The sequence below is a fragment of the Amaranthus tricolor genome, chromosome 2 (genome assembly GCF_026212465.1).
Source record: "Amaranthus tricolor cultivar Red isolate AtriRed21 chromosome 2, ASM2621246v1, whole genome shotgun sequence".
NCBI lineage: Eukaryota > Viridiplantae > Streptophyta > Magnoliopsida > Caryophyllales > Amaranthaceae > Amaranthus > Amaranthus tricolor.
In genome coordinates, this window is record NC_080048.1 from 39,980,808 (window position 1) to 40,000,146 (window position 19,339).

The window sequence follows — 19,339 nt, forward strand, 5'->3', positions numbered from 1 at the left end:
GCTTTGTGCTTATTTTTATTTTACCATGTGATTACCTTTAAAGCATATGTGATCGTTTTTAAGACTTATGTGATCACTTTTACAACTTATGGAGATTGTGTTTGTGGCAGTGGATTTAAAAATTAAAAATCCTCATATATGTCTTAAAAGTGATCACATAGTTATTATAAATAATCACATAGGTTTTCAAAGTGATTACACAAACTTTAAAAGTAATTACTTATAATAGTCAAAGTGATTTCACATGCTTTAAAAGTGATTATATAAGCATTAAAAATGATCACATATATTTTAAAAGTAATCATATAAGCTTTAAAACTAACAACATATACTTTAAAAGTAATTATATAAGCTTTAAAAGTGATCACAAAGTACATTAAAAATGATCACATAGGTTTTAAAAGTAATCGTATAAATCTTAAAAGTAATCAGATATGTTTAAAAGTAACCACATACAATAGTCTAAACTCTAAAGTGATCACACAATAAATTAAAAATAATCAGATAAGTCTTAAAAGTGGTCACTTAAGTCTTAACAGTAATCACTTATGCCTTAAAAATATTCATATAGGCTTTAAGAGTAATCATTTACAATAGTAAAAAGTGATTACATATGTTTTAAAACTGATCATATAAGCCTTAAAGTGACCACATATGTGCGATCACATATGCATTCAAACTGATCACATGTGTTTGTGGGCTTGCCTAATTTTAGGACTGCTGCATATGAGATTGCCTCTATTTATCTTATATTTTTCATATAAATTATTTTTTTTCAATCTAAATTTGAGACTTAAAAGGTCAAATTCAAGATAACGTTAAAATTGAACTTTTAAGCCTTGACTTTGGTCTTTTATGTCATAAAATTGAAGTTTTTGAAAAAGAATTAAAATACCTTATTTAAAAATTAAAATCAAATCAATTTAAATCTTGTAATTTATTAACTCTTAAAATTAATTTTTTAAGTGTTAAGTTTGGTGTAAATTATTAAAAATAATTTGAAAAAAAGGATGCGAATTATTTCGCCTACCATGTAAGACTTGGTTGCACCTTCGATTGGGATCGGTGGGCAAATGCAAAAAAAACTAGCAAGCAACTTACGACCTTCGATTGCTCACCCTTTTATCGCCAAATTTCAAAGGTAGACCGCCCATTAATGGCGGTTGCTATCTCTTCCGCCATTTCTCTCCGCCTACGAGCACCCATAACTACCTTTAGTTTCTTTTCCCACTCTCTCTCTTTACTCCATTTAAACCCTCGTAAACCTCCGTCTTTTCATCCCCATTCCTTCTTCTCCTCCCCTGCGCAGTTTCAACCTCTCTTTCCTCTCACTCATCATCAAAGATGTTTCTGTGCTCTCGTTGAAGACAGCAAGCCATCGGGGAATGTCGCTTCTGGAGAAAAAGTCGGAGAGTTTCGAAAGAGGTTGAGGATTGTTGATATTAAAGGTGGTCCTGATGAAGGTTTGGATCGTTTAGGTCAGAATTTGGTTGTTAGAGGTTGGGTGAGGACTGTTCGGATTCAGAGCAGTGTTACTTTTATTGAGGTATTTTTGTTTTATTTTTTTTGAAAATTTTGTTCTGGTAAACCTGTTTAAACAATTTTTTTTTATTTGTGGAATAATCATCAACAACGTCAACTGAAATAATTTTCCAAGATCGGTACGATGTTAAAAACTTTGATGAACGATAACAATTTGAATGAACTAACATACGTTTGATAAGATAAAATTTGCAAAATGACACAATGATTAAGGAGGTTCACCAATGATGACTATGTCGTCCGTGGTGTGTAGTTTCTTGTTTATATTATTTCAGTGGAGTAAAATAATTATAATTAAGTAAGAGACAAAACAAAATAATATGTGTTTGGCTTAGGAATTGTGTTTGATGTGTCTGAGAGCTCTCTGTTTATAAAACTAAGTATATTCAATGAGATTACAGCCTTAATTCTGAGTATTAACCACTTTGAAACTGCTCCAAGAAGTTAAAGGGACGAAAAACAGCAGCTTATGAATCGTTAGAAGATCTGCTCAACAAGAACAGAGGCTCGCTCGGTCGAGCGGGCTACTGGATGTATTCTATTTGTTTGCTCGATCCACTCGAGGGCTCGCTCGGTCGAGCACCTTCAGTATCCCTTCTTTTAGTTTCTACTCGACTAAACATAGCAAAGCATCTTCAAAGAACCTTTTGCATTTCTTCATAAAACATCATCAAGACACATTATTCCCATGATTACTTCAAGTATTAAATCATACTTTAAACACCACAAACATTAAGTTACCAACTTAAACACCTGCATTAACACACTCATAGGATTCCACTCCCAAAAGACACACATGAATATACACATCAAATGTAATATACACATCAAATGTGCACTCAAGTCACACCATTCATAACATCAACAATGCTAAAGCCTGAGTTCAAAACTATTGGATTCGGCTACATGAATTGGTTATAGTGCTGGTCTACAGTAAGATATCCTCAATATTCATTAGGTTATCTATCATCCACATTGTAAATTTATTTGGTGGGAAATGTTGTTTTAAATTATGAATTGGTGAATGAGTTTCTAAAATTCTGCAAGTGTCAATGTTGTTTGAACAATTTATTTGGTGGATTATTGACAACAACGATGCAAAAGCGTTAATTCCAAAAAATTTGGGATCCACTACACAAACCATGAATTAGTTATAGTGGTCGTGTCCGTCAACATAAATTATCTAATGCTGTGTTTTTATTATGTCTAGGTCTATGAGTTTTTATAATTATTGCTGTGCTAATATTGTTTAAACGATTTATTTGGTGGTTTAATCAACAACAACAGCGCCAATGCGTTGATTCCAAAAGGTTGGAGTACACTTCATGAACCATAATTTTGTCAAAGTGGTCATCCATATAAATTGTCGTTTTTCATTCATTTCAACTATCTACTATCTTAACCTGTACATTTACTTGGTTGTGTGATGTAGTTTTGAACTATGTACAGGTTAATGATGGGTCATGTCTTTCTAATATGCAATGTGTGGTGAGCTCAGATGCTGAAGGTTATGATCAGGTTCTTCCATTTTAGTACTATATTATTTTGGAATGATACCTACTATATGAATGTCAGAATTTGCTTGTGGTTTTTGTTAATTATTGCAAAATTTCTAATGATGAATATCATTTTATATTGGAATCAGAGCCAAATTATGCACTTTACTTTCTAGTGATAACACTAAGAGCTTGTTCTCTCTTACTTAATGGAGCTAAATTGAATTAAGCTGAACTTATTGGAATTGATCAAGTGCTAAACATGTGAGATAGAAAGTGAGAGAAAGAACTTATTAGAGCTAAGTTCAACCTAGTTAAATTCATCAAGTACTGAAAATGTGAGATAGAGAGCAATAGGAAAAACTAATTAGAATTGAGCTGAACTTATTAGAATTCATCAAGTGCTAAACATGTGAGATAGAAAGTGATTGGAAAATTATTAGAATTGAACTGAAGTGAACTTAGGGCATGACTAGAATGTAGTAGGGTTTTATAAAGTCAAATTAAATAAAAAAAGGTGAACTGGGGTTGATATAAAGGAAACATTAATGGTTGTAAATGAGGATGATGGAGAGGGAAATTATATCCCTTAATTTTGGCGGTGGTGGGTTGTCATTTACCCTTAGATGAGAGAATGATGTCCCCTACCCAACATCTTGTTCTCTTTGCATCATCTTTCTTCCTATATATCCCCCTATTCACCTTCTTTTTTTGTTTGACTTCGTTTACTTCCCCTGCAACATAAACCCCACTGCAAGCGTTCTTTTATTATAATTTAACTAAGCTTAATTGAGCTAAACTTATTACTAATAACTAATAAGTTGTGGAACACGATGCTACTTTTCATACTTAAACCTCCAAATCAATTAATTCTTGCAGTGCGTTAGTACTTGCAAGTCGCAATACTAATCTAGATGTAGTTGGGGTTTATTGAAATTAAGGCTATTTCTCTTAGGATGCTGCTATGGTGACATTGTGGCTCTTAATGAACTCTGTGGTTGTGAAATGTGGATTATGTATGTGTCTTGATGAGGAAGCTGTCAGAAATTGAAACATTAAATGTTTGACAGTTGTGAATGAAGCTTTGATATTCACTTACAATGTTGTATTTCCTTCATGGGAGCTTTTTTTAGATGTTGTAGTTTCAACTAAACAACCGCCAAATGTGTTTTTTATGTGAACATCACTCATGAATACCATACATCAATCTCAATATTTAGCTCATTTTCAGGTGGAAGCTGGCCATATCTCTACGGGTGCATCAATTGTGGTCCACGGCATTGTTGTCGGTAGCCCAGGATCCAAACAGAAAATCGAGTTAAAAGCTCACAAAATTGTTACAGTAAGCATCTTCTATTTTTGGGGCTGTGAGCTTTGCTGTGCGAGCTTTTAGGAACACTTTCCTGAAAGAGCTTACGTTGATTCTGTGAAATTTTGATTTTTGCAATATGTTATGAGCTAATTTGTTGCTCTTGGATATCATGAAAAAGATGCCAAGTTGCGAGTACAACATCTAGAATATTCATCGTTTTTACTTCTTCCTTTTGTTCATCCACTTTTACTTTTAAGTTGTCATCCTACGCCATTAGGTGTGCTGAATACTTATTAAGTTTTCTTGTTCTCTATTTTATGATTCTAGATTGGTGAAAGCGATCCTTCCTTTCCCATACAAAAGAAAAGAGTCAGCAAAGAGTTCTTGAGGACCAAAGCTCATCTTCGTCCTAGAACTAATACCTTTGGTGCGGTATGATCTCATCTCTGTGATTTCTAAATTGTTGAAATACTTCAGTTCTTGCAAATATAATGATGTACAAGTACAACTTTGAAGATTAAATATGCTGTCTTTTTATTCCATTGAAAAGAATAAATGTTCTCATCGTATGTGAATTTTGTTGTAGTCACATATCCTTGAGCTGTAGATGTCTTATTTAAAGGGAAATGTGAGTTCTATGTGATGTTTTCTGGGTGGATGGTTTTGACGTATATCATGTATGCTAATCTTGTTGGAGTTATTTTGTGCTGTTTACTCTTGATCTTCGTTTCATGTCTGTCTTGTTCATTGACAACTTGATTTTTACTATTATAATAGCCTGCACTTAGGTAAAATACCATTAGCTTATTCAAATGTGTGGTTCTCTTGCCATGCAGAGTCATAAATTTTTTTATATGTGTGTGTATGATAAAGAAGTACCACCTAAAGTGTCTCAGTTGGGTTTATTGCCATTGCAAGCTGGTTTAGGTTGCAAGGGTGAGGAATGCTTTGGCCTATGCTACACACAAGTTCTTCCAAGAAAATGGTTTTGTTTGGATCTCAAGTCCCATCATCACTGCTTCAGATTGTGAAGGTGCTGGTGAGCAATTTTGTGTAACGACTTTGGTGAGTGGCTTGCTTTGAGCTGCAATCTGTTCAGTCAATAGAGCATTGTGTTTAAATTTATTAATTTGCCTAGTGGCGTGAGAGCTTTTGCTTACACTTCATGTGTTTGGTTTGCCTGAACTGTATAGTCTATTTTCATAATAATTTAAGTATGTTGCATGTAAACTAGCCTGCGCTATTTCACTCAATAATACAAATTTCTGAATAAAGCTGTGCTTGGTTCAAAGAAAATTCCTTTTCCTGCAAACTAAGATTATGATTTTCCTGTCTCTGTTCTACTAAAAAATAATAATTTTTGTGGGCTGTAAATAGTTTTTGGGAAGAAAAGATTCTCCTTATAAATGGAAAGTATTCCACGTTTTCCCCTCGATGTCTTACCTTCCTTCTTACTCGGAAATTGCAATACGATTCTAGAAATTAACAAGTTCAGACTGCTATAATCTACAATTGTCTTAGGAGGGGAAACAAGGGTCAACCAAGGGGATAATTGAATATTTAACAATTAAGTCTATAAGTGTGTTATGCTTATTAGAATATGAGAGTAGTTTTTGAGAGTCTGCAAGGAGGCTTAAATAAAGGGAGGCAGTTTTGGAAATCATCCAGAAAAATACTTTTTGCAGTTCTTTATCTTGGAGAGTTCTACCCTGTTGAATGGTAGCTTGTAACTCTTTTATAAGTTGTGGAGAAATCAAAATATTCACTTACGTCTTTTCTGCTTTATTTTCTTATTGTTGTTCTAAACCTTTTTTTCTGTGTCAATTCATATTTGGAGGAGTTTGTAAAATCGTCCACTCTCAGCGTCAGGATTGGCTACTGTAACTTCTTATATCCAAGTGTTTGGATTATAAAAAACTTCTCTTGTAATAAAAAGTTCTAACGTAATGCTATGCAAATTTCTGTACATATAAGTTTTTACCATGTTACAATTTACAGTGATTATACCTTGCTTTTCCTTCTTTCTAACATATTCATCTTTATCAACAGATTCCGACTTCCCAGGAAGCTTTGGATTCTTCTGCTGGTACAATCCCCAAAACAGAGGAGGGTTTGATTGATTGGTCCCAGGTAAGTCCAATACTCCAATTCCATGAAAATGGCATAACCTTCTGAGGTCACATGATATATACATTAGGGATGGCAATGGGTCGGACTCGGCTCGGATTATATATACTCCGACTTTGCTCCAGATTTTAGTCGAACTTTTTTTTTAGTCCACCTCCACTCGGAGTCGAATTATGCATACTCCAAGTTTGCCCTGACTCAGACTCTCGGACCTCCAACGGAGTCGGATTATTATCAAACTTTATCGTTATGATATTGTACTAATGATTTAAAGCATACGAAGTTAACAAAATATATTTTTCAAATACAATTTAACAAAAAAATATGTACTTTGAATTCAAGTTTAACATGAGAAATATTCCTAATACTACAATTTAACACTTTTCTCGCATTTTGAAGTAGCGTATTTTATTTCTCTTGATCTGATTTGTCGTATTTTGATTGATTGATCTAAATAAAAATACCAAGTAGTTTTCAAAATCGAAAATTACAATTAGTATGAGAGAGAGCTTGAATTAGTCACGTCCAGAGTTTTAAAGGGAACAAAATATTGGGTTATAAGTCAAATTCAAAGTCGGATTTCCTTCAGGGTCGGAGTCGCGTCGGAATGTCGGATTTTTAATAAGGTCCAACTCCGGTCCGTCTCTAACTCGGATTCGGATCGTGAAGTCGAAGTTGGAGTCGGATAACCTTTTCCTCGGACTCGAATCGGATTATTTTCTCGGATCGAGTCGGACTAGGGTCGGATTCAGACTGAATTGCCATCCCTAATATACATTAAGTTACTGAGTATTTCTGAAGGATCAATATATCATGATAAATGTCACTTCTTTCTTGTGTCTATAAATTATTTGGCATGTAAAATATTGCAGTTATTCCTTTGTTGCACACTTGCAATTGTGCTTACTCAAGTTTCAAGGGTAGGGCCATAGGCTATGGCCTGGTTTGGTTGAGATAACATCCTTAGATCTTATCAACAATGGGAGTCTCTCATATAGAATAAAAACTCCCCCGTTACATTATGTAACGCCCGTTATGTAACATGTTTGAGAGTTGCTGCGATGTTAAATCTCATATTATAATGTTGCATGAATTTTCACGGTCAAAACACCGCGTTGACTGTTACATAATGTGTAACACCCATTATTTCACCATTATAATGATATTTTACCGTTACAATGTTATTTGCCTCCCCATTAAAATCTCATTAATACCCATTAACTTTAATTATTACATTCACGTAAATTATAGTTACTCATAATTTTAGTTGATAAATAACTAATAAGTTAATTAATAATACACTAAAACTACCTCATATAGTGCAATTATAATAACTATTGTGTAGGCAATCGTATTATTGCATAATTATCGTAGATAAACAACAAATATCAATTCAAAACTCCCCTTATGTGATTACTTTTTCCCCAAAAATCACACTGCATCAATTGCAATTCGTGTTATTGCTCTGTCGTAGCCGTTTTTCGTAACACCGCAACCGTTTTCGTTAATGCATCCGTGATCACAGTTTTGCCCATGGTCTTCTCATCCATTGCTTGAAAGACTCCATGAATTAGTTGGTCGTTCTTTTGTGTTTTAGTTTGCTTCCAATCTTTTGATAATATTTTTATATTTCTAATACATAGCTCGATCTTAATTTTATGTCAGGATTTCTTTGGGAAGCCAGCATTCTTGACTGTCTCAGGCCAACTTAATGCTGAAACATATGCTACTGCTCTGTCTGATGTAAGTTTGTTGTCTTTTGTGTATGTTCTGCTTGGTGCTGTATCTTAAATCCAACTGTACATAATTGTCCATTTATGTTTGTCTTTCTGCCAGGTATATACTTTTGGCCCAACATTTCGAGCTGAAAATTCAAATACTTCTAGACATTTAGCTGAATTTTGGGTACACACTGAACCTCATAATTTGCAGCTGTTCGGCTCACATCTGCCTATGACATTTGTTCATATTTGACTTGTTTGTTTCTTTTCTTGATTGCATAGATGATTGAACCAGAACTTGCATTTGCTGATCTCAATGATGATATGGCTTGCGCAACTGCTTACCTCCAGTATGTAGTATGTTAGCTCACACTTCAAGTACCATGTTTTATTTCTTTATCTAGTTTTCTAATGATTATATTTTCATCAGCTGAGTCAGTTGTTTCTTTCTTTATAACTGTGCAGGTAAAGTACGTTCTTGAAAACTGCAAGGAAGATATGGATTTTTTTAACACATGGATTGAGAAGGGCATCATTAATCGGTTAAATGTATATTTTTTTCCTCTTATCACTTTGATTTTAGGATACAATTGTATATTACTCGTAATTTTCATTTTTGAATACCAACACGATGGCTAACACTTCCTTGATATTTGAATATAAAAATTTAGACATTTATTATGAAATGGAGTGAATTTATGAGTTTATGACCTTCACAATGCAAATCCTGAGTTTCTAGTTGGTTCATTTGGGTTGATGCATGTTCTTGGCTTATGATTTTAATTGTATCTTCTGCAGGATGTGGCTACAAAAGACTTTGTTCAGCTAACATATACAGATGCTGTTGATGTTCTTTTGAAGGCTAATAAGAAATTTGAATACCCGGTATGCTTTTCTGCTAAATAATTTGCATTGATACTGGAGTTCAACTTTGGTGAAATTGGACTGTACCCTATGCTCATAATGATACTTTTTTTTCGGTAAAATTATTTTTATAAGTGCCTATTTGTATGTCACATCTTCCTCCAAAAATTCTGCAAAGTCTCATTCATGACAAGGCTGCATTTAATTTATGGCTATTCTCAACTATGAGTTCTACAAACCATAGCCGTAAGAAAAACTTCAACTTTAAAGTGCCAGTATTAATTTAGAGGGATATTAGCTAATAACTACCTTTGAAATAGTAGTGCTGTAGTATATAGGTTTCCGAAGTCTAAACACAACCAAGTAACTGCGTGTGCATGTGTTTCAAACTGTTAGAAGTACACTCTCATTTCTAATGTAGTTAGATCAACTAGGATATATGTCCTTAGATTTTTGCAATTACTGGTGTATGGTGGAACTAAGTATTAAGATCAGTACTTTGCTGCTAATTGCAATTACTCCCATCTGATTTCTTCCTACTTCACTTTGAGATGTTTGCATGTCAGGTTCATCTAATTTCTATTGCGTACTAGGTTACTTACTGTTCATATAAAGCTACTCCTATCTTTTGGCCAACATTCTTTGCGGAATTAATATAGGAAAAGAGGCTTTTTTTCTTGTTGTCCTTGCACATCCATGATCATTCTGTACTCTCAGTATGGCTGAATGATATAGTTTGTGTGGAAGATGCTTTGGCATTATTGTGGAAGACGCTTTGCATTTTTGAGATTGAGGCTGTTATATTGTTGTTTCTAACTTTGAGTATTATTCTTGTATACTGATTCAATAGGTTAAGTGGGGTTATGATCTTCAAAGTGAGCATGAACGATATATTACAGAAGAAGCTTTCAGTGGGTGTCCTGTAATCATTAGAGACTATCCTAAGGCACGTGTTGTTTAATTTTGCTTTATACTAAAAAATTATGTAGAGCTAATAAATTTAAAATGCATATTCAGGATATCAAGGCTTTTTACATGCGGGTTAATGAAGATGGAAAAACCGTAGCTGCAATGGATATGTTGGTTCCAAGGGTATTTTTTTGATATATTGATGATATCTGTACTTGTGTTATTCTTGAGGACCAAAAATTCCTTGTGACACATTTTGCTTCTCTGACCTCTTTCAATTTTCTTTATAGTTAGTAGTAGAAAAAGTACATTCACCTCTTTGTTACCCGTGTCTTTTCTTATCATAAGCTATTCTATGACTTCTATCCCCCTAATGTATTGCTTACAATCTCATTTAATTTTTTTGGTTGCAACCTTTTTGGCCGTAGATAAGTAAATGGGAAATGTATACAAACTTAAACTCAATATTCTTATTTTTCTCTGACAGAATTTCTTTAGTACCTTGAATTCATATATTTTTTTTTCAACATTTTAAATTTAATGAACCTCTGATTTCTCATCCTTGTGAAGGAAAAACGGTAGGTAAAAAAATTTAAACTATAAAATGGGTTTATAGTTTTTCCATGGTTGTTTAAGAGCAGCCGAAGGCATGAATTTGTTGTATTTGCACGTTGCCGGGTCAACCTGCTTGGTAAAAGTTAAGGCATTTCACTTTTGGTTATGATGAACTTTTGATTAGTGATCGTTTGCATATTATTACCCCGTGTATCAGGTAGGTGAACTTATCGGTGGAAGTCAAAGAGAAGAACGTCTAGAGTATCTTGAAAATCGTTTAGATGAATTGAAGCTTAGCAAGGAAAGCTATTGGTGGTACCTTGATTTGCGTCGTTATGGATCAGGTTCGATTTTTGTCATTTCGTATTGTTTATCTGTTGATCTAATGGTGTTATCATATGCCTGTTCATTTATTTTGGCGTTGTTCTTTTCAAGTGTTTGCTATTCTTCATTTTGTTGTTGTTGAACTGCGAGTGTTCGTCACTCATTGCCTGTCCCAATGTCGTATAAAGCAGGATGAGTAGTAGGTTTGTGACAATCAACCTAGTAAAACCTAGTCACATCAAGTGATGATAAACCAAAATGATATATTGGTTGATGTAGTTAACCCCAATCTTTAAAATTAAGGCTTTGACATAGTAGTTGAGATTACTAACCTTAGGATTCTATAGAGCAGCAGAAGTTTTAATCTGTGTGTATATCATGCATTTTTGAGTAGATGTAGTCCATGTGGACATTCAAGTCCAAGAGCAAAGATTATTCTAAATTCTGAAAGCCTCCAAAGTCCAAACTACAATGCAAAACCTTTATCCAACAATATGGCGTCCGCTACGCAAACCAAATCAGCATAGAAAACGTTGGTATCAATGACTATTCGGCCCTATCTTTGCAACTGAAAAGTCAATTTCAATGATCATCTACATATATTCTACTTGAAATCCTCCAAACACTAGTATAATTTTGTGCCCACCAGATATTAGTTTTTAGCTGATAAAGTGGTTATATTAGGGGGGTAGCGTGGCACAATAACATACTACCTGTTTAAAACTTTTTGGAAAATAGAATGTGAATTATTATTGCTCATAAACTGTTGGTAACTTCTATAATCATTTCCTTATATTTAAATCGCATTCTGAACGTCTTGTTCTATGCTTCTGGCAGTTCCTCATGCAGGTTTCGGACTGGGTTTTGAGAGGCTTGTTCAATTCGCAACTGGCATAGATAACATCAGAGATGCAATACCTTTCCCTCGAGCACCAGGCTCTGCCGAATTTTGATTTTCAACATTCAGGGAGCTGGAATTTTCAAAATGCAGATGCAAATTAATATCAACTTGGCGATTTTCTGCTTACCGAAAATTCCTTTACTTTTTTTACGCTTTTTTTTTCTCAAATTATATGCTTTAATGTGGAAAGTAAACTTGTACTCGCCATAGAGAAATGTAGCCCCATTGTGATTCAGATCGTCCTCTTCACCTTTTAGTTCCATTTGAGTTTTTGTTGTTGGTATCATTTTTGAGACCAATAATTTTTTACAAATTGGATTGGTGCAAATTGTAAAGAGATTTAAAAAGTTATAGAGATTTAAAAACCCTTTTCTTCTTCCCTCGTCTTGCATTCCATTTTTATGATTATTCCTTGTCTATAATCTCTTCATCTTCTTACTCATTGCCGCTTAGGCACTCACCTAAGCCTGGAAACACAATCGAAGGTTGATTAAAACTGCCATCAACGTGATTGAAAATCCATAATTTTTCATCCCAAAACCAAATTAATAAAAAGCTTAACCCTAATATTTCATCCCAAAAACCAAAACTAAAAATTTAAAAAGGAACTAAATTTGAAAAACCCTAAAAGAGAAAAAAAAGATTGTTATTCGAAACCTTCATCAATAATCGACTGAAATTTGAAAGATGTTGGAGTTTTGAAAGCTGTTGGTGAAGCAACACTGCAGTTTGTAAGATTAGAGATTGGAGATGTTCATCCATTGAGGCAAATGTATTGTTCATCATGAACAGTATTAGCCTTTGCAAACATTATATAGAGGATAGAAATAGATAAGAGTAGATTTTAGTGGGACTTTAGTTGTCTATCGAAATAGATTTTATGAAAACCTAAAATAATTTGTTATATATACTATTCTGTCCTATTAATTTTTTCTTTTTAATTATTTTTTACAAGAGTTTTTTTTATCAAACGGGACAAAAATAAAGGAACAGACGAAGCATATAATTATTCGTGTTGAATTTTAAACAATAAATCAATATTTGCCTCACCTTTAAAAACCCAACTAAATGGGTCAAAAGGCCAAATTCCTTGTTGACTTAGGATTTGGGCCAGCAAATATTGGAAGTTTGAACTAATTAAGTAAATGGAAAGATTGAAATGAATAAGCAATTATAAAAAGAAAAAAAAAATTAAAAAATGTGCCTCAGGAAAACTTAATTTTAAAAATAAGCGTCTTTATGTTTGAGCCTAAGGTCAGATATATTCGTTGTTACTAACAACGAACAAAAAAACTGGTAAAAAGAGTCAAAATTCTTTGTTTGTTGTTACTAATAACGAACAAAAGAGAGACAATGTTATAACGTTGGAAGAGACAAAAAAATTGAAATCGTGTTTTTATTTTTTTTTCCCTTCCAGTGCTATGAGCCTATGACATTCTTTTTCTTGTGTTCTCTGTTACTAACAGCAAACAAAGCTCTATGGTAAAAGAAAAGGTCAAGTTTTTTATTTGTTATTACCAACTGCGAATAAAAAAAAACCTAGTTTAACAGAGTAAAACCTTTGTTTGCTTTTACACAGCGAGCAAAGTCTTTGACTTTTATTGACCTTGTTTTTTGTTCGCTGTTAGTAACAACGAACAAAAACAAAATACATTTTTGAAAATTTCGTGCTTATTTTAGGAATTAAGTTTTCAATGTCTATTAAGAAATTTTATTGATTTTCATGATTTTCTTACAATAATCGTACTTATTGATTAACTATGAATAATCTCAACATTAGGGGGTATTTGCCTATAGTAAACTTGGGTAACTCGGAGTCCTACTATAATAGATAATTCACCAAAAAAGTAAACTGAAAATTAATATAAAATTAAAGAAAAATTTTGAAAATTTACATAAAAAATTATGAATAATAAAAAATAACTACCCTTGTGAAAGATCGTGATCTCAAAATAAGAAGCCCACATTCTTATTTTTCACTTTATTTTGTATTAATTGGGCTATTTAGCCAATATATCTAATACGTCTCTCGGAAAAACCGTCTCTCATAATAATTTGTGATAAAAAATCATAATTTTTTGTATATTTTTTAAATATTTTTTTCGACATTTTATTTTAATTTATCTTCTTTTTAGGAAATAAAACTTGCTATAATAAGTCATTTCGTTACCGAATTTACTCAAAAATATAACCTCAAAGTTAGAATTATTTATTGTTATCGTACAAAAATCATTGAAAAATTTGAATTATTTTAAATAATTTTTTATATATAATTTTGCTTATTTAGTTAACTTTTCGCAAACTGTCAGGCTGATGAGCAGCTTTCAAGTGGAAATAATTGGTGCCATTTCAGCCATTGTTGCAAAACCTAGAGAATGAAAAAAGCCCTAATCCTTCTCCAACCTTTCCTCCCCATTTCTCAAGTATTAAGATCCTTCGTCTTCATTAATGGCGTTTCTCGCCATTTTCTCTCTTCTCCATTCTCCAATCCTTCAATCCATGTACAACACCCTCAATCAAACCCTGAACGGTGTGTTTCCTCCATTACTTCATTACTTCCTCCACCTGAATGGATTGAACCTTTCACTGACATTTCTGATGTCATTACACATCCAAACCCGAATAATCTTCAACCTTCCATTTGGGTTTCTCGGATTCTCCAACTTCTAGATGGTTCACCTTCAATGGAGGTCAATTTAACTGATTATTGCAGCAATTTTTTGATTAGACTATCACCAAATTTTGTTGCTTATATGTTGAATTCAACCAATATTAAAACAAACCCAGATATTGCTTATCGATTCTTTAATTGGGCCGGTAAGCAAAAGAAATATAATCATAAAGTTGAATGTTATGTTTCTTTGATTCATATTTTGAGTGTTTGCAATGATGTTGATAAAATTAGGGTTGTGTTTGAAAAATTTAAATTGGGTTGTTTGCAAGTTGTTATGACTGTGAATTCATGTAATTCTTTGATTAAGAGTTTTGGAAATTTAGGAATGGTTGAGGAATTATTGTGGGTTTGGAGATTAATGAAGGATAATGGCATTGAACCTAGTTTATATACTTATAATTTTCTCATGAATGGGCTTGTGAATTGTATATTTATTGAGTCAGCTGAGCAGGTTTTTGAGGTAATGCAAAATGGGAAAACTCGGCCTGATGTCGTTACATATAATATTTTGATTAAAGGGTATTGTAAAGTTGGGAAGATAGGCAAGGCAATGGAGAAATTGAAAGAGATGGAGGTGAGAAATGTAGAGCCTGATAAGATTACTTATATTACTTTGATCCAAATTTGTTATGCCGAGAATGATTCCGAAGCTTGTTTGTCTCTTTACCATGAGATGGTCGAGAAGGGATTGGAAATCCCACCTCACGCGTATACCTTGGTGATTTGTGGGCTTTGTAAGGATGGCAAGTATGTAGAAGGAAATGTGGTTTTTGAGGACATGAACCGGAGGGGATGCAAGGCCAACATTGCAATATACACTGCATTGATTGATCGGTATGTTAAGAGTGGCAATGTAGATGATGCAATCAATTTTTTGGAGAAAATGAAGAAAGAGGGTTTAAATCCTGATGAGGTTACTTATGGTGCTATTATCAATGGGCTATGCAAGAATGGTCGATTGGAAGAAGCCATGGAATACTTTATGTTATGCAAAGATAATGGGATTAGTGTTAATGCTACAATATATTGTGCTGTTATTGATGGCCTAGGCAAGGGTGGGAAAGTTAAAGAGGCAGAAAGGCTTTTTGAAGAAATGGCCGAGAAGGGTTGTACACGTGATTCTTATTGCTATAATGTGATGATTGATTCGCTTGCTAAATGCGGCAAAATTGATGAAGCTTTAGTGCTTTTCAATCAGATGGATTCTGAGGGTTGTGAGCAAACAGTTTATACATACACCATACTTATGGATGCATTGTTTAAAATCCATAAAAACGAAGAGGCTTTGAAGTTGTGGAATACAATGATTGATAAGGGCGTTGCTCCTACAGCAGCGTCTTTTAGAGTTCTTGCAATCGGACTTTGCCTTTCAGGTAAAGTTGGGAGGGCTTGCAAGATCTTGGATGACCTAGCGCCAATGGGTGTAATACCTGAGAATGCTTTTGAAGATATGATTAATGCATTGTGTAAAGCAGGACGCATTGAGCATGCTTGCAAATTAGCTGACGGGGTTGTGGATAGAGGCCGAGAGATACCTGGCAGAGTTCGTACTATTCTGATCAATTCCCTGAGAAAAGCAGGAAAAGCAGACTTAGCTATGAAATTGTTGCATAGTAAAATTGGTATTGGCTATGATAGAATGGGAAGCATTAAGCGGCGTGTAAAGTTCAAGACTCTCCTTGGCATTTAAATCTCGAAGGAAATCCTTTCATAGTGACTTAAGTGCAGATGTGAAACTCTTGTTATACACCCCTTTTGTTGGTCTACACTATGCACTGATGATGGGTGGGTTGGAGCTTAGTTTGAGACTTTGAGTTGATGATTATCATCATCATCATCATCATTATTATTCCAAATAATGAAGGGTCAATATTTGATGATAATTGTCACGTTTTTTGTGTATAGTAAATTATTCGGCATGTACCTTGATGAAATACTACAGTTATTCCTTTGTTGCACACTTGCACTTGTACTTGCATCAAGTCTCGAGGGTAGGCCAGAGACTACGGCCTTGTTTGATAAGACTCCATGAATTAGTTGGTCGTTCTTTCCTGTTTCAGTTCGCTTCCAATCTTTTGATAATGTTTCGTTATATCTAATACATAGCTTGATCTTTATTCTATGTCAGGTATCCTTGGGAAGCCAGCATTCTTGACTGTCTCAGAGAAACTTAATGCGGAAACATATGCTACTGCGTGTTCTGATGTAAGTTTGGTGTCTTTTGAATAAGTTCTATTGTTTGGTGCTGTATCTTCTGTCCAATTGTATACGATTGTCTGTTTATGCTCGTCTTTCTACCATGGTCCATGTATATACTTTTGGCCCACCTTTTTAGACATTTAGCTGAATTTTGGGTATAACACCAAATTTCTTAATCTTCACACATTGAGAAAATTTTTTGTCTTGACAATACGTGGGAATTAATTTACTATTTTACATCATTTAGGGAATTTTTTTTTTAAAAGCACAGAAGAAGTATAAATAAACGCTAGTTAAACACTTAATATACTTGTTTTTTCTTTTTCTCCCTCTAACTAATGACACTAAAACATTTCCCCACGTCTGTCACACTCTTCATTGCTTAATTCAGTGACTTGATTTCATTCTAATTCAATATTTTCAGGTTCGTCTTCTCTCGTTTTCTCAATTTATTTTCTTTCTCTTTCATTTCTCATTGATTTTTTTAGGGAGATTTCATGTACTAGCATCGAACTTTCATGAAACGGCAGTGGCAGCACTTTTGTAAGATTTTTCCACATGGTAGCGCATCCAATTTACACCTTATCTAACTGCCATAGCATTTTCCGTTAAATTCTTGTCAATTTCTGTTTAATTCACAAATTTGACATTTCTATCCTTATCAAGTGTTAATTGTTGTCTTTATAATTTGCCCTAAACCATTTTTATGCTCTCAAATGTTTATTTCACCATTTTGACGTTTAATTTACCGTTTAATTCATTAACGCTCTCAAATATTTAAGGCAAAGAACCAATACTTAATAAGTGTAGAAACGTTAAAATGGTAAAATAAACGGAAATCGACAAGAATTTAACGGAAAATGTTTTGGCAGTTAGATAAGGCATAAACTGGATGCTACCAATCTACCATGTAGAAAAATCTTTCAAAAGTGCTTCCAATGCCGTTTCATGAAAGTTCGAGGCTACTATGTGAAATTTCTCTTTTATTAATTCTTTATTATTGCGCTTTAATGTTTGAGTTATTTAAATGTTTATATTATAATTGGATGATTTAGGATGTTCATGATTTTTTGATCGTGATTCGCAAAATTGAATTGTGATTCTCAAACCAGAAAAAAAAGTAGTGAATTTCATTCAATTGAGTTGTTGCGTGATTAATGAAATCGCATTTTAGACTGTATCATGGGATATCTTATAGTTTTGACGATATTTAGGTCTTATGATTACCACATCACTTTCGTTACTGCATTACTATTACCAGTATTTTACACTATGGTAGGTCCGATGGAAAAATTGACGAAAAAATCATGATGTGAAACTAATAAGTTAGATAAAATTGGAAAAAAAAGTCAAAACGACCACTATTTTTAGGTTACGAATCAAAATGTTTGGGTTATGATCCGCTTTAGTTGACTTTCAGGTAAATTTGTAAGTCAAATCAATATTAATATTTTTATGTTTTTTCTAAATTAGCTTTGTTTTGCCAAGATATTAATATTATTATTATTATCATTTACATAATTAGAGTCAAATATAAGGAGGATGTTTCCTTTTTAAGTACTATTGTATTTTAAAGGAAACAAGAATGGAAGATATTGTTAAATGTAATGCTCAATCCCAAATTAGTCAAATGCTTGAGTAACCATATTTTGCCCTCAGTTTCTTGGCATTGTTGTTGTTCTTGTCAGGTTTTGCAGAACAATTAATTAAGAACTTAATCTTCTGATTAGTGATTAATCAAGAGTTAAGTACTGGTGAAAGCCTATCTTTGCAATTTCGTCAAGCTATGCAGTAAGATCATCTTCTGTTATTCTTGTCAAATGCAACAAGGGGTTAGCAGAGCCCGGAATGTTTTTCCGAGGACCCACTCCGTCGCCTAAGTCGGTATGAGTTTAAGACAAATTGCCTAATAGGTCCTTCCAGGAGCACTGTGGCTGCAAGGTGGATTACTACTTAGGACTTGTTTAGACATGAGGTCTTTATTATTAATATCTGACAAATGTTCTTTTGAAGATTAGTTAGAACAAATGTAATAACTCTTTTAGAATTATGATTGTGCTATTAATGTAATTCTGAAAATCAATGTGGTCCTTGAAATTCAGTTATAATAACTCCTCAGCAATAAATTACTTAGAGTTCTTTGTATATCTCTTAATAGTAGAAATTAGTTACCTATTTATGTGCTCCTTGATGTGTATTTATAATCTATCAAACATTCTTCTGTTATTTCATCAATCCCTAAAATTCTTTGCATGCCACTGTTGTTGTCTTGGACGTGTCGAGCTCTCCCTTCCTTCGGTGATTTTTCTTTTATTTTTTATGACGTTTTTTTGCTTTTTTTATTAATACGTGATCCACTAGTTTATAATGACTTTCTATGATGGACAAGTGTCTTCCAATCGCATGTGACCTTCCCATACACTAATACTACTAACTTACGTTCACTGTTTCTTCAATCCTCCCAAACGAATGTTGTCAAATCACTGATTAAATCTAATAATTCCTCCCAATTAACACTAATCTAATCTTCCCAGACATTTTGTTCCAAAATTACTTGTGACTAATATTTTACATATACAGTTGTTATTGATCATGTCAAAGAAATCTTTGCTTTATGACTCTACCTTATCGATTATCATTGTAGAAGTAGTAGACCTTTGTTTGCCGCATTCCATGGTAATTTACTTGGATTCATGTAGCTGATTATATATTGTC

At 33.5% G+C, this 19,339-nt stretch overlaps 2 protein-coding genes across 7 annotated transcripts; both read left to right on the top strand.

The window, feature by feature from the left end:
* The first annotated feature begins 1,019 nt into the window (after positions 1-1,019).
* LOC130806038 (asparagine--tRNA ligase, chloroplastic/mitochondrial) lies at positions 1,020-12,131 on the top strand. 2 transcript variants are annotated; one of them, XM_057670932.1, is made up of 15 exons: positions 1,021-1,546; positions 2,992-3,060; positions 4,270-4,380; positions 4,678-4,782; positions 5,278-5,415; positions 6,400-6,480; positions 8,143-8,220; positions 8,314-8,382; positions 8,481-8,555; positions 8,664-8,747; positions 8,997-9,083; positions 9,913-10,008; positions 10,080-10,154; positions 10,744-10,870; positions 11,688-12,131. In XM_057670932.1, exons 1-15 carry the CDS (start codon positions 1,157-1,159, stop codon positions 11,801-11,803), a joined length of 1,701 nt encoding a protein of 566 aa, XP_057526915.1. In that variant the 5' UTR covers positions 1,021-1,156; the 3' UTR covers positions 11,804-12,131. The 2 variants fall into 2 exon arrangements, with proteins under 2 accessions (XP_057526916.1, XP_057526915.1); XM_057670933.1 differs by lacking the exon at positions 2,992-3,060 and having other exon boundaries at positions 1,020-1,546.
* Positions 12,132-14,055: 1,924 nt separating this feature from the next.
* Positions 14,056-18,769, top strand: LOC130806039 (pentatricopeptide repeat-containing protein At1g03560, mitochondrial). Of its 5 annotated transcripts, none has more exons than XM_057670936.1 (3): positions 14,066-16,465; positions 16,554-16,630; positions 18,313-18,769. In XM_057670936.1, exon 1 carries the CDS (start codon positions 14,127-14,129, stop codon positions 16,113-16,115), a length of 1,989 nt encoding a protein of 662 aa, XP_057526919.1. In that variant the 5' UTR covers positions 14,066-14,126; the 3' UTR covers positions 16,116-16,465; positions 16,554-16,630; positions 18,313-18,769. The 5 variants fall into 5 exon arrangements, with proteins under 5 accessions (XP_057526917.1, XP_057526919.1, XP_057526920.1 ...); XM_057670937.1 differs by having other exon boundaries at positions 14,066-16,210; XM_057670938.1 differs by having other exon boundaries at positions 14,066-16,085.
* The last annotated feature ends 570 nt before the right edge of the window (positions 18,770-19,339 follow it).